Source organism: Oncorhynchus masou, chromosome 29 (assembly GCF_036934945.1).
Source record: "Oncorhynchus masou masou isolate Uvic2021 chromosome 29, UVic_Omas_1.1, whole genome shotgun sequence".
NCBI classification, from domain to species: Eukaryota; Metazoa; Chordata; class Actinopteri; order Salmoniformes; family Salmonidae; genus Oncorhynchus; species Oncorhynchus masou.
The window spans coordinates 84,140,706-84,156,562 of NC_088240.1; the positions used below are offsets into that span (position 1 = coordinate 84,140,706).

General features: G+C 44.7%; 1 protein-coding gene across 1 annotated transcript; it reads right to left on the reverse strand.

Moving 5' to 3' along the window:
* Positions 1-92: 92 nt before the first annotated feature.
* Positions 93-14,538, reverse strand: pi4kb (phosphatidylinositol 4-kinase, catalytic, beta). Its single transcript, XM_064946631.1, is given in 15 exon segments — positions 93-1,712; positions 1,937-2,057; positions 2,254-2,386; positions 2,632-2,783; positions 3,389-3,502; positions 3,654-3,777; positions 3,905-4,009; positions 4,131-4,240; positions 4,340-4,567; positions 4,656-4,883; positions 5,705-5,755; positions 9,644-10,012; positions 10,120-10,436; positions 10,439-10,837; positions 14,412-14,538. Coding segments are annotated over 14 exon segments (2,610 nt in total). The 5' UTR covers positions 10,815-10,837; positions 14,412-14,538; the 3' UTR covers positions 93-1,530.
* Between the last annotated feature and the right edge of the window lie 1,319 nt (positions 14,539-15,857).

A 15,857-nucleotide genomic window follows, 5' to 3' on the forward strand; every position in this document is an offset into this window, starting at 1 on the left:
TGTTTTTTAAAGCCTATCACCCAAGTACAATGGTGTAAAGTAGTAGTTGTAGTAGATAGTAACGTATTGAAATATCCAGACAGGTAAACATGTCATTTTCAACAGCCTGACAGACAAATTAAATTTATTACAAAGAAAATGTACAAGGGAGGTCACATGATCATAACAGCTGGTCCATTAAATAACAGTTCATAAAGAAATAAAAAGGTTTGACAAAAACACTAAAGGTAGTAGAAAAACTATTGGGAGAAATAAATTTAATTAGGATTCTAGCTTGTAATTGGTTTGCCCTTACACATTCAGACATCTGGAACAGGGGTGAGAATCCAGATTCTATTGAGATGAATGTAGAGTGGTGGATGAATGTAGAGTGGTGGATGGACGTGAAACAGTCATCTCTATCCTGCCCTAAAACACAGGAAATCAGCTCATAGACCCCATCTTTATCAACCTCCATCCAAAAGCATTCTGATTTAGAAATTTTGAAGTAACACTTTAAGCCAACCATTCATGAATTGACTATTTTACTCAATGTTCAAAGCCTTTGCTGCTTTTGTGAAATGCTGGGTTCTTGGGTTCAGTTCTCACACTGGTTCTTGTAAAACTGCTTTGCTCTCCTTTCGTCTATTCAGACCATCCCCACAAGTACCAGTTTCTTGTGGCTCAATACAGACAGCAGTAGGCTCTTCTTCTTCCTCCAAACCTATACCAGGTAGAAATACAAGTCTTCACAGTTGAGTCATGTCCCTTCATATAAAGTGATGCACAAAAGCTTACAGAAGAAATTAGGTTGATAGAAGATACATCGGTAGCGTGGCGCTACCTCATTCCAACCCACTATTGTCGGATCATATTTTGAGGGAACTATGTGCATCTAGCAAACAATGTCACTCCTCAACAACCAAGAACAGTCGTGAGTATGGCAGGCCAAAGACAATGGAAACAGAGCTGGTTCCTAAGCATTTCACTAAGTGTTCATTCCATGACTGAGAAAGTGTAGAGAAAACCACTGTAATAGAGAGTTTGGAATGAAATGGTCAATATGGAGACCGAACACCATCACACACTGGGGTGAGACAGATTGATTTAAAGGGCTGGTGAGTGTCATGTATATCTGAGGCACAGGGAAATTGTACCATTACATACTGCAGAGACGGGGAGAAACAGAACACATTCCTATTGGAGAAAACAAAGCACATGGAAAGATATAAGGGGGTAAAACAGACAGAGAAACAGAGAGACATGAATAAAGATGCAGAAAAAGATGAAAACCACAGCTGAAACCTCTCCCATCTAAATCCTGTGAGGAAAGACATCAGTCCAAGGTTGAGGTGGTGTTAGAAACAACTATAAACTATGAATGTATTCTGTCTGTAGAGGTATGGGGACTTGTAGGGGGAGTGGTCTCTGCCCGTGGTGCGGCCTCTCCAGTCCAGTCCATGTATGTCCACTGCACATTTAGAAACATACACTCACTCATGTATCCTTTCCATACACACATCCTGTACACACGCACGCGCACACACACGTTCACATGATGCCGTTGGTGAGGTACTGGAAGCCGTCATAGAGCTTGGTGGTGATGGAGCGCATGGATCCGTCCACCATCTGCTCCACCAGGACCTGCAGCTGTTCCTCCGTCAGGCTCATGTGGAAACGCTCCTTCAGGGTCCGGATGGTGCTGGAGCCATGGAAGCAGGGCAGCTGGGAGCCTGGTAGGGAGAAGAGAGGGACACTGATGAAGTACAGTGTAGTACAGTTTGTTACTCATAACGACCAAGTGTACTTCTCCATAAAGCACTTTCCTTAAAGTTAAAGCTACTTTACAGGACTAACTAAAGCGAACATGACTACTATACAGACTAGGACCAGAGAGACATGTCATGACTGATACCTTGTCCTAACCCACAACTGTGTAAGTATGAAGAGTAATTACCTTGCTGCATGATCTCCACTATCTGGATGACTTTGTCCATGTGTTTACGTGCTGCTATCAGGCCCTGCAGCATGAGCATCTTATAGTAATTAAACATGTCTCCATCCAGACCTCCCATCACCTAGAGAGAGACAGAGCATCTTATAGTAATTAAACATGTCTCATCACCTAGAGAGACAGTCACAAGAAAGTGTTGTATTAGTCAATTAGCTTTGTTGAAGATGGCAAAGTGTTTCAAACCTCTGCTTTACTCCTGGTTCAACAGAGTGCAAATCTGAATAAGAACGTTGCATTAGAGTTCCTGTCAATTAACTCACGTCTACAAACTCGTTGGTGAGCTTGAAAGCAGAGGTCTCGAAGCCCAGGTTGCGGGGCGAGCTGGACAGAATGAAGCCAAAGTCTATGTGGATGATGTGGCCCTCAGCGTCCAACAGGATGTTGCCATTGTGTCTGGAGAGATTACAGGGCAGAGAGAGATAACAGGGAGGAGTGATTTGAGAGAACAGAAATGGTCAGAAAGAAAGAGGGAAAATAAGAGAGTGAACAGAATGTAAGTGATGAGAGAGAGAGATGATGGGGAGAAGAGATGAGAACAAAATGTAAGTGATGAGAGAGAGATGAGAACAAAATGTAAGTGATGAGAGAGAGAAAGAGGATATAGGAGTGAATGAGAGGAAGTAGTGGGTGTGTCTGACCTGTCTTTGACCTGCAGCAGGTAGCAGATGAGACAGTAGCCTGCACAGCTCTGGACAAAGTTGCGCTGGGCCGTGAGGAAGGCCTCGGTGGTGTGGGTACCGTGTTCCTGCAGGAAGTAGTCCAGCAGAGACATCTGGCTCTGTTTCTTCACCTGGGGGAGGGATATCAGAGAACTTTAACATTTAAAGTCCCACTCCAGTCTCCCTTTCAGATCGTGTAACACCTTTTCTACTTAACAAAAGGCCCATCTTAATAGGTGGTCCAGTCATGACACAGCCCGGGGCAGATCCCATCAGACCAACTCATTGAAGTTTGTAGGACTTATTTAATAATCATTTGCTGGGTGCATATAATTTGCCCTACTTCACACATGTACAAGTGTGTATTATATACATGTGTGAATTGAAAATGTCATTTTTTAATTTATACATATCCCAACTCCCCCTGAGACACTCTCGGATAGTGGGGTCACGGTCAGGGCATTATCAACGGTGACCCAGGAGCAATTAGGGTTAAGTGCCTTGCTCATGGGCACGTCAAGAGATTTTTCGGCTTGGGGATTCGAACTAGTGACCTTTCGGTTACTGGTCCAACGCTCTAACGTCCTAGCCACTAGACTACCTGCCGTGTGCCGCTAGAAGCCTAATATCTGGGAGAAAAGGTATTGATCTAGCTGGCTGAGGGGCAAAGGTAGTAATGTTAAATACTACTAATAGTAATGTGTGATTTTGTTGGAGCCTTTCTGAGCCCACTCACCTGGTGGATGGACACTGCGTTGACTATGGGTTCAATCATGCCGCTGTCAGAGGAGATCACCAGGATCTTGTAGGGTTTGATCCAGATAGGCACGCGCTCCTGTTCCCAGATGATCTGGGAGAGGGAAGAGAGCGGTACATAATTAGTCCAGATAAAGTATATACAGGAGATTATACTGTCGTGTAAATGCTGGGTGTGGATATGTGGAAAGAGAGGTTCATCCTTGCTGTGTATGTGGAGCTAGAGAGTCTCCATTCAGAATGACCTGGAGCTGCTGCAGCACTTGAGAGGCCAGGAGCTCTTGCCGAAGGTCGTCGCCACACTTGACGATGACTGACAACAACCTCCAGGTAGGGATGTGTCCATATGGGGAGCCCTCCCTTATCCGCCTGTTCAGAAGAACACAACAAGTACAGGCACATAGAATTAGCAAAGCTCAAACCTTTCCTCTAGCCTTGAGGTTACCATCAAGGCATGCAACATCTCCACGGTCCACTGTGGGGCTTGAGTACGCACTGAACCTTCTCCTGCCACGGCTCCTTGAGGGCCACTGCTGAAGGGTCCTCTGGGTCCCGTTTGAATGTGGTGGGTGTGTGAGCTAGCTGCTCTGAGAGACGCCGCCTGTGTAGTGGGGGAAACACACACATTCACCGTCACTACTGAAGAAGCATCATATACATCACAGTTTGAAAGACGACATTATACCACCCAAGCTAGCTCTCTCCCAGCTATTCCTCTGTACCTTATGTCTCCAGCAGCGATGAAGATGGGCTCCTTGCTGTCCAGGCTGGTGATGCTGTCCACTGAGAACTGGGAGATGTTGTCACAGCTGTTGGTGTGGAACTCTGGTAGCTGGGATAACAGAGGAGGGGAAAGAACGGGGGAGAGGGTGAGTCCACAGCCCACACTCCTTCACTACCTGATAAGGGTAGGTGGGCTCCTGACCCCTACCTCCACCTGCAGATCCCTGATGTCGTCCACAGACCAGGCTTCGTTATCCTCATCGTAGTTGTGAACCGTTGAGAAGCCCCCGGCTCGCTGATCTGCCGTGATGCCACAGTCCAGAAGGTTCTCCACTGAGCGCGTGCTGCGGATCCTGGTCTCGGAGATCCGCACCGGAACGTTGGACGTCTCAAAGTCCTCACACTCCAGAACCTCCACATAGATGAGGTACGGCGCCTGACCAGGTAGAGGTGATTGTTTACATGTTTGTGTTGGTGCGTCATCTCATTCTACACTGTGTGTGTGTGTGTGATCTCCCCCCCACCTTGTCTTTGGAGTTGAGCACCACAGCCTGTGTGTGAGGGACGCGCACCACGTGGTGGTCGAAGGCGGCGGTGGGCAGCCAGACGCGGGCGGGCAGCTTGTGGTTGAGCAGCGAAAGCTCCGAGATGAGCCGGGACGTCTTCTGCTCCTTAGTGGGCAGCGTGGCCAGCCGCTTCCCAATGCCCATCAGGGACTTGATGAACTCTCTCTGCGGTGCCAGACGCGCCGGCTACAGAGGAGGAGGAAACATGGCAAGAGTAAATCAGATGTATGAACATAATGACCTTTGGAGTAATAGTGATTTGAAAGAATAGTTCAGTGTTGTGTTGGAACCAAATACTCCCTACAACAACACACCTTCTCGTGTTGACCCCCAGAGAACAGGGAGCACCACTCCCTTGTCAAATTACAACAGCAACTTAGATGTACAGCCATGAGCCGCTGGTCCATTTGTGTCAAGTTAGTTTGAAATGATTCAGAAGTCAAGGCCCATTATTGCAGCTGATTCAAGTGAGCAAATGTGTATAATCGCCTGTAGTCTCAAAATAGCCTTTTAAAAAGCCAAAACCCTTCAGCAACCAACTTGACACAAATGTCAGAAGACGAGTTTGAAACATGAAAGACCAGAACTTGAAACCATTAGCAAATCATTCATTTGAGGCTAAATTATTGCAGCAGTGGTTTAAAGAAGTCCAAATTTACACAAAGCCCCAAAACAAACATATTTTGGAAAAATAGAAAATTAAAGCAATAGAGTGGAGGTTTATAAGCATGTATCACAATCTGCACCCGTAACAACCATAGATACACAACTGAAATATGACCCCAAAAAACAATGACGAACAGATCCCACTGCTCCCACCAATGACCTGACCTGACCCCTGAAGGCTATTTATCTCTGGAGCCCAAAGTTACTTATTGAGATACATGCTTACAACTCCTCACTTCGCATACAGAGAGTAGTCTACAACCCGGATGCCAATGGAGACAGGCAGCCATCATCCCAGAATGCACCACAGAAGTCTGTGGTGATGGAGGCCGTTAACTTACTGTACCAGTCTTAGTCTAACAATTAAGACTTTCAGAGCTGGAGCTCAGATCCTGGGAAAGGTGAGAGGTTAAAGTACAAAGTAAGGAAAGGAAAGGAAAGAGGGGTGGAGGGAAAGAAAGTAAAAATTCTTATTTTTAAATGTTTTATACCAACAACAAGAATCATAATTAGGCAGTATCAGACTGTATGCCCCCAGTGAATGGGAAGAGGCTGCATTGTGTGCCTGTGTATTCCAGGGTCTTGTTGTGAGGAGTGACAACAAATCTGCAGCTCTACAATGATCCTGGTTATCTGGGTGAACTACTACTAACACTCTCACATGATACTAAAGGTCACAGAGCATGGGGAATAGAATAGAGGAAATAGAGACATGAGAGCTATGTCTATAGAGCATGGGGAAGCAAGGACAAGGAAAACATTGAGAGAGAGATGAGCAGAGAAAAGCTTCCTTTATGAAAGTCTAGTGACATCCAGTGTTGATGAATGGGAGGAATGCTGGTGGGAAGAGTCCAAACTAGATACAGGCCTTCAGAAACTATTCACCCCCCTTGACTTTTTACAGCATTTTGTTGTATATTACAGCCTGAATTTGTTATTATTTTGGGTCACTAGCCTACACACAATACCTCATAATGTCAAAGTGGAATTGTGTTTTTAGAAATGTGTACAAATGAATGAGAAATTAAGAGCTGAAATGACTTGAGTCAATAGGTGGAATATTCCATCCCTTTGTTATGGCCTAAATCAATGCAGGAGTACAAATGTGCTGAACAAGTCACATAATACGTTGCTCTGTGTGTAATAATAGTGTTCAACATGATTTCTGAATGACTACCTCATCTCTGTACCCACACATATAATTATCAACCACAAAGACCAGGGAGATTTTTCAATGCCTCGCAAAGGCACCCATTGGTAGATAGGTACAAAAAAATTGGAAAGCAGACATTGAATATTCCTTTGAGCATGGTGAAGTTATGAATTACACTTTGGATGGTGTATCAATACACCCAGTCACTACAAAGATACAGGCGTCCCTCCTAACTCAATTGCCGGAAAGGAAGGAAATGGCTCAGGGATTTCCCCACGAGGCCAATGGTGATTTTAAAACAGAGTTTAATGGCTGTGATAGGAGAGAAAACATAGTTACTCCACAATACTAACCTAAATAACAGACTGAAAAGAAGCCTGTACAGAATTTAAAAAATATTCCAAAACATGCAACCTGTTTGCAGTAAGGCACTAAAGTAAAACTACAAAACATGTTGCAAAGAAATTAACTTGTCCTGAATACAAAGCATTAGGTTTGGGGCAAATTCTTGTAACACAACAAAATGTGGAAAAAGTCAAAGGGTGTGAATATTTTCTGAAGGTTCCACACAATCACTAGACACCTTGAACTCTCCTCCCAGTGTAACAGTGATGGTGCAACAGCAGTCTTTGTTCACACCATGTGTGTTACCAGCCTTTGCAGAAGGTCATGTGAGACAGACAGCATTTTCTGCTGCACAATGACATGAAGTTGGCCCATCACATAACAGTATATTTAAATTCCCTTCCTGAATTGGCCTGGAAGTGATTCTGACCTGGCGCCATTGTATTATCCACTCCATAATGGGGCAGTATGTCTCTGTAGTGGAGTCTCAATAAGAGAGTGGGGAGGTTGTGTTTTGGGTACCTCTATAACAACAATGATAAGGAAGTTGTGTCAATGACTCATCGATGACTAAAGGAACTGAACTGGTGTATCAGTGACTCATGAAGAGATTTGCACCCCAATGTTCAATTGTGTATCCAACAACTAACTAAACAACTAAAAGTGTTCAAATGTTTGATAACAGACCCTTTCATGCATGAGAAGACTTGCCTAATCCTAGATTATCGCCCATATCAGGAGGGCACTTCCTTTTACATAATGACAGCTCTGCCGTTTCAGGGACAGTCCCTGAGCACCCTGTAGTGGTGATGACTGAGTACTTTTACATGCACACTAATAATTAGATAGTAAACTGATTATGGCAGTAGGCCAAGCACGGCAGGAGTCATGTAAACACATTACTCTGCATATCTCAATCGCGCACGGTCATAATCAAAGTAAATATGCACCAATTAAAACAGCTGGTTTTCTGAGCAATCTTTCAAATTACTAGGACATGCAAAGACCTTAATCAGAGTTGTAGCAGTGTTACTGAGCACGAGCAGCGCAAGCTTCCTCCTTTAGCGCCAGTGAAGTTAGTTCTGAAAAACTGAAAGTGTGCATCTTAGAAATAGTTCACATTCAAACTTATGTCCAAACTCAGACTCAAATATGGTTCACAAACATTTATTTTGACTGGTGATTATCAAAGTCCCATCAGGTAGCCTGATTTCAGATGTGTCCATGTAAACTGGATTATTAGGGGAATCGTTCTTCTTGCGAAGCATGTAAATGTTTAAATCGAAATACTATAAAAAAATCTGATTATTTACAATAATTGTACTATTGTGTGCATGTAAACATTAGCTACCCATCTTTCTTCAACGATGACGACAAGAACTACCGGTCTTATCAGCATAGCTAAATGAACCATTATGACAAATTCTTTACTCTGGTGTTTTTGTATCCAATAGCTACCAGGTTAATAGCCGAGAACTGATGATGTCGCCACATGGTCAGTCGCCATAGCGAACTAGACCTCAATAGAGACCTCTGGGCATGGTGTTTCTAGAAGCACTGTGACCCTACAGTAACACTGTCTCCATGTTTGTAAAACATTGTCAGGGTGTCATGATGCCACCGTAAACCGAAGAGGGAGCTAAGAGAGAAAGGAGGAAGTGACCAGAGGGAAATCACTGAGCTTGAAACTGAACTGCTGATTAAGTTTGGTGTGGTAGTCACATATACACATGCACGGACACACACATACAGAGCTTAATTGGTCAAAGATCCTCTCTTCAACATTTTTATATTTGAGTAATTTAGCAGACGCTCTTATCCAGAGCAACTTACAGTAATGAGCGCACACATTTTTATACTTTATTTGTACTGGTCCGACGTGGGAATGGAACCCATAACCCTGGCCATGCTCTACCAACTGAGCTACATGGTCCCAAGTGGGAACAGAACCCATAACCCTGGCCATGCTCTACCAACTGAGCTACATGGTCCCGTGGGAACGGAACCCATAACCCTGGCCATGCTCTACCAACTGAGCTACATGGTCCCACGTGGGAACGGAACCCATAACCCTGGCTATGCTCTACCAGCTGAGCTACATGGGAAAGGAACCCATAACCCTGGCTATGCTCTACCAGCTGAGCTACATGGGAACGGAACCCATAACCCTGGCCATGCTCTACCAACTGAGCTACATGGTCCCACGTGAGAACGGGACCCATAACCCTGGCCATGCTCTACCAACTGAGCTACATGGGACCACGTGTGAGTGACATAACCATGACACCTTCTATACAGAGACAGAAGAGGAAGTATTATTCCCTGCTCTGTCAGGAATATGTGCATTCCACTGACCGCAAACCCCAATAGCATGTCATCTCTGGGCCTATTTTTCAGACAACTGGTGATAACAGCTACAGATTAAGAGTGCTGGACTGTGAACTTATATATATATATATATATATCCCATTAACTTATATATCCCATTTAGCAGACGCTTTTGTCCAAAGCGACTTACAAGTCGGCTGGGGCCACTACTTTTACATATGGGTGGTCCCAGTGGGAATCGAACCCACGACGCTTGGCGTTGCAAGCGCCATGCTCTACCGACTGAGCCACACACGACTGAACCTCTTTCTGTTCTTGTATAATGCCCCCCCATTAGACACCAAGCAGTTGCTTCCAAAGTTAGCTATCCCACTTTGTGAGATACCTGCCAAGATACAGAGAAACAAAGTGACTTAGTTGAAAACAAAAATGTGTATATACTCCCAGTGCACACCTCATCCTGGTTGCTCTCCACCTTGGGGTTGCTCGCTGTCCTCTTCAGGTTGCTGCTCAGGCTGATGCTGACGGTGGCGTCCGACTTGGAGCGCTGATGCGTGCGCTTCGTAGGCGACAGACCGTGCTCTCCGCCCAAGCCGTGCCCGTGCAGGGATGGTGCAGCGGTCGGAAGTGGGCAGAAAGGGGCCAACGTCAATGGCTGGCGGGCACGGACCGCAGCTGGTTTGAGTTCGTCGGAGAAGATGAGTTTGCGTAGCTTGGTGCCGCGCGAGTGTCGCTGTGTGGAGATGTGCATGTCGGAGGAGTAGGCGCCCAGCAGCCAGGCGCACTGCAGCGAGAAGGAGATACTCTGACGGCAGCGGTGCACCTGAGGTGGAAAAATGGTTTGATGTGAAAGGAGCTATAGAGAAGATACATTTCTAACTCTGATGAGTAGCTAGCCACAGAGGTAGTTCAGGGAGGTAACATACGCACCACGTAGGGCTTGATGGCGTCTCCCACGTCCTCGTCCATGTGGATGTACATGTTGAGCAGCTGCGGCAGGTAGAAGTCCACCTCCTCGTGGCGGAAGCTGAACAGACGGTTGCCGATGTAGGCCTGCACACCCGGCTCCTTGGAGTTGTGTAGATAGGAGATGGCCATTGACACGTCGAAGAGTTTGGACTCAAACAGCCGCAGCAGCCACGACTGCTTGGAGGGGTTGTGGCGCTGGCGCCGCCGCGCGCTTTTCACCGAGCCTGGAGGCAGTGCCTCAGAGTCCTCCTCCCCGGGGATTTTTGGGGGCTTGATAGGCTCTTATGTACAGTCCCGTTGACCAGTGTTTGGTCTGTGCTATTGCCACCATCAGACCCAGGACCTGACCCCTCACTTTCGCCTTTGAGGAACTTCACCTTCTGCAGCACCTCCTGGCAGGCCATCTTGGCCACCTCGGGATCGATGACCAGGGTCAGCTCGCCCACGCCCTCTGAGATGACATCCAGGGGTGGGCTGGAGGCGGCTGGACCATCGCTGTGAGTGGGGCTGGGACTGGAGGTCTGCTGATGGTGGTAGGATCCAGAGGAAGGGGAGGAGGGCAGAGAGAGGGAGGGAGAGGAGGAGGCTGTGGAGGGGCTCTGCGGTTCTAGTTCCTCTGGCTGTACAGCAGACAGACCCAGCTCCGTGTCACCCATCACGGCCGCTCACCGCACTCCCACTGGGGCCACAGAGAGAGAGAGGGGAGGTGGGGAGGAGAGGATGATGACGAGGGGGAGAAAGGGTGGGGGTGGTAGTGTGAGAGAGAATAGGAAACAGAAAGAGGTTTCATCATTGTTTTGGCCCTCAACGTGTGACAGACCTAGGTTTGTGGAGGTCATGACATTTTGTCAGCAGGTTATTGTCATGCAAAAGACTGCCGGTCTCACGGTAATTGACTGTTAATTAACAAACACGTTTAGCATATCCAGGCCGCCACGCATACAAGCCGCATAAAAGCCTTTGAAACATCTACATAAAAAAAAAAAATTGAAAGTTAAATAAATCTATTTAATATACACAATCACAATGAATCCATTATGTATTTTATGTAGGTCTTAAGAAATATGATATGAAGAAAATGTATTTCAGAAGAACATGTTTTCTGGCTATGCGCCATGCCATTGGCTGTAGGCTTGTTAATTTAGCAGAAAATATATTCTTATATGTCCCGTGACATTATTTGATATGATTTTATAGTATGAAGATTATAATTGAACTTGAGCTGAATAAAATAGAAATTATATTTTTCCCATTCCGGAGTGAGTGTGCATATGAAGTGGCTGTGTCGAGCATAAAAGTGAACATTTGAAACAGGTCCTATTCATTAGATTTAGAGTTACTTGGCAACATTAGCTGTGAATCATACAAACCTTAGAATGTCTTAGAAATCAAAACATATATGGGCTGCATGATGTGACTATAGGCTATGGATGACTTGAGAAAGTCACAAAAAAAACAGCAACTTGGAGGCCGCTTACCTGACATTAAATGCTTCAATCATGCCAGGTCGGCTACTCCGGTTATTTCACTCCACACATCAACTACTGTTTGAGGAGCATGCAGCCAAAAGCTGTGCTACAGGTGATATTCTGCCCAAACTCTGTATGCCATGGCCTCTCTAACCCCATTCCTGCAGCTACCCAGTGCTTACATTTGGGAAACCAAGTGAAATCTGTTCATGACCATTGATAGTAAAGTTTTTACAACTAAACATATTTCATTTAACTGTTGCCAGACAGACACTCTCCCTGCAGGCTGGAGATAGGAATGAAGGAGAGAGAGGAGGGGATTGAAACAGACAATGGTGAGATATTCTGTAGCTAAAGGTAATGTGTCAACCTATTCATTATTAAAATATAAAACATGCCCTATTACTAGGCTATTCAAAATCAAATTCACTATAATTGTAGGTTAACTCTGTAAGCTGCCCTGCACAATCAAGGGACCAACAGCATGGCCTAGGCCTATAGGTTCTCTCCCAGACTCATGGATAGACATGTTGGAGTGTAGTCCATCCAGTATGCATAATAATGAAGCCCACACTGAAAGGCCATTACTAGAATTAATTTAATTTGGGAGTATAGGCTAGACCAACTATGTACCAAAGACATCTTGAATCAGTTTGTTTTACATTTTTCTGCCATTCGTAATATGCGGTAGGTTATGTATTGTATAACGGCACAATCATTATTTTAATTCCATTTGTTTTGGGCTTATATAATAGAAGCCTACAGGTATGTATAAGCTGCAATATGTGAATGGGTGTTTTGAATGAATCATCACCTTAGAAAGCACTGTCCATTTCGTTGTGTTAGTCTTTGAAACAACATCCACAACGATCATGTTTTACACTCAGTTTCAACCTGTTGTTGAACTTCTTTCTTCAAATTGATCAATCACCATTGAGATGAGTTTTAAAAACACTATAATGTTTTGAGAAGTTTTGATGTGATTTTTGACTGCATTTTCATCGATATTAGAGTGGTTGGAGGGACAATAGAGCCCTGAATACCAGGCCGTTAGCGACCTGATGGTCGTTAGCGAGTTGGGCACTATCAAAGCATGTCCAGAGTGCATAAGCGGAGATTACCGTGACTAAGTGGTCACATGGAATTCTACTGTGGTCATGAATCATGACTGTCGGAGTGGCGGTAATATGGTCACCTCAACAGCCCTAGACAGGCCGCAAGTCTGCAAAACAAAGCCCATAGCTCCTTTGATTCTTCATATAGCATTTACATTGAACAGGAATCAGGTTTGGGCTAAGTGGAACAAAGTGCTCAGTGTGTAAAATGGATCTGACAATCTGTGTCCGTCTTCCCATCAGTCAACTAACAAACTGTCTGTAAATGCAGGCCAATGACCTTTTCTATGAGTCACTGTCCATCTGTCTGTCCGTCTATGAACGTGTTCGTCTGCCTGAGGTCACTGTGTTCCGGCAGACCCTGCTATGTAACGCACATGGCCATACACACCTGCTAATTCTACTGAGCAGATTAGCACCACAGCAGCACTACCTAGTGCCATGCACTACAGGCCCAAAGCAGGGAGAGGGAGTGTTGTCTCTCTGAAACCTATTATCCATCAGGTGTCAATCTTCAACATGGTTAATAGCACCCCAACACAAGCTATCTATCGTAGAACACAGTGAACAAGGGATCTACCAGAAACTTCACAACTACGAAGATGAAACCAATACATTTTTCACATTGTTGAATCAACAATGTGGGCTAAGGGCCTCGATCTTTGAGAATGGGTGCAGTATAACACTGGTCCTGCTGTATAGGACTTGTGTGGGTGGTGGAGCAAAGTACTTCCTCATTGGGCTAGTATCCATCAGTCTTTTTCTTTGATCAATATGCTGAAAAATTAAAACTCAGAAAGGGCTGGTGGGTGTAGAACACAAGTGTCAGGTTTGTATAGTGTTCAGCAGATGGAATATGAATTAACCCTTCGCTAGCTGGCTGCGGCAAGTTGTTGTTGAATTAGCTGTTTCAAGAAGCAGGGACAAGGCAGGGAATTACGCATAGCTAGCACCGTTATCCCAATCGTCCAAACAGAATCATACAGGTGTCTAGCCAGCCAACACCGTCTAGGCAAGGGGTGTGTCATGGAGATAGGTATACAAACATTTGACACGTGTGGTTAACGTTATAAATATGCTGCAGTTGCAATTAACTTTGCTCGCAACTAACGTCGGCAAAACATTTACTAGAACGCTAACGTTAGATAGAGATGGCTAACTCGCTTCAGACGAGTAACGTTAGGTAGAAAATCAAACACTAGCTATCTAACTGTCAGTAGTTAGTTAACAGTTCGAGCTTGCTGACTAGCTCAGAGCGTAACGTTATGTGCTAGGTAGCTAACATTAGTAAACTATTTATTCTGGTTAAATTAGCTATAACTTAGTAGCTATAGTTTAGTAGCTAGCTCCTTCTCATTCCTGGTCAGATTTAGCCATCTAACGTTAACTACATATCTTCCTTAAACGATAAGAAATACCGGTCTTATCATAGTAGCTAAATTAAACATTATGACATTCTTTACTCGGGTGTTTTTGTATCTAATTGCTAGCTACCAAGTTAATAGCCGACTAGCTGCTAACCTAAACCTGAGGGATTAACGTTAGCTAGCTCGCTTGCTAGCACATAAGTAGCCAACGTTAAACCAGCTAACTTGCGTATCAAACTCCTCTTTTTCTTTAAGGCCATGCCACTCCGAGTGCTATAAACAATTCGAAACATAACTCCTACCTTAAAATTGTATTGGCTGGTTAGCTATTTAAGTTTTTTTATCTCCAATATCTCTGCTCCATTTAGAATGCGTTCAGTCCCTCAAAGTGCCGAGTTCTCTGAACAACTTATTGGAGAGGTGACAGACAGACTAGGGCTGCCTGCTTAGTGCCTGTGTAAAATGTATTTGTCCATTATGACAAACTACTCCACAATAAGTGTTATTGTTGTAAAACATGGAAAATTGCTGAATGAAGAACGTGTAAAATTTTAGCTACATCAAAAGTGCGTAATTGGGTAGAGTAGGGTACACTATGCTACCAGTGTATTATACATAGGCGACAGGAGGTTGGTGACACCTTAATTGGGGAGGACAGGCATATGGTAATGAGTGGAAAATAATAGGTGGAAAGAGATCAACATCAAACACATGGTTTCCATTCCCTCCATTCCAGTTATGACCAGTCATCCCCTCAGCAGCCTCCACTGACATAGCCATTTCTATTCCGTAACAAAGCCTCCTTCACTCACGCCACCAAACTTACCCTAGTAAAACTGACTATCCTACCGATCCTCGACTTCGGCGATGTCATCTACAAAATAGCTTCCAATACTCTACTCAGCAAACTGGATGCAGTTTATCACAGTGCCATCCGTTTTGTTACTAAACTACACCACCCACCAGCACCTGTATGCTCACCACATATTCGTCGCCACCACTGGCTCCAGGTCATCTACAAGTCCATGCTAGGTAAATGCTTATCTCAGTTCACTGGTCACGATGCACACCTCCAGCAGGTGTATCTCACTGATCACCATGGTGCTTGCCTACGGAGCCAGACCCAGGCTCTGATGGCTCCAGGTCATCATCCACAAGTCCATGCTAGGTCAAAAAGCTCTGCCTTATCTCAGTTCACTGGTCACTTCAAGGATGGCAACACCCACCCGATTTAGATGCACACACTGGATGTCTCCAGCAGGTGTATCTCACTGATCATCCCTAAAGCCAACACCTCATTTGGCTGCCTTTCGTTCCAGTTCTCTGCTGCCTGTGACTGGAACAAATTGCAAAAATCGCTGAAGTTGGAGACTTTTATCTCCCTCACCAACTTCAAACATCTGCTATCTGAGCAGCTAACCGATCGCTGCAGCTGTACATAGTCTATCTGTAAATAGCCCACCCAATTTTACCTATCTCATCCCCATACTGTTTATATTTACTTACTTTTCTGCTCTTTTGTACACCAATATCTCTACCTGTACATGACCATTGATCATTCATCACTCCAGTGTTAATCTGCAAAATTGTAATTATTCGCCTACCTCCTCATGCCTTTTGCACACAATGTATATAGACTCTTTTTGTCTACTGTGTTATTGACTTGTTAATTGTTTACTCCATGTGTAACTCTGTTGTCTGTTCACACTGCTATGCTTTATCTTGGCCAGGTCGCAGTTGCAAATGAG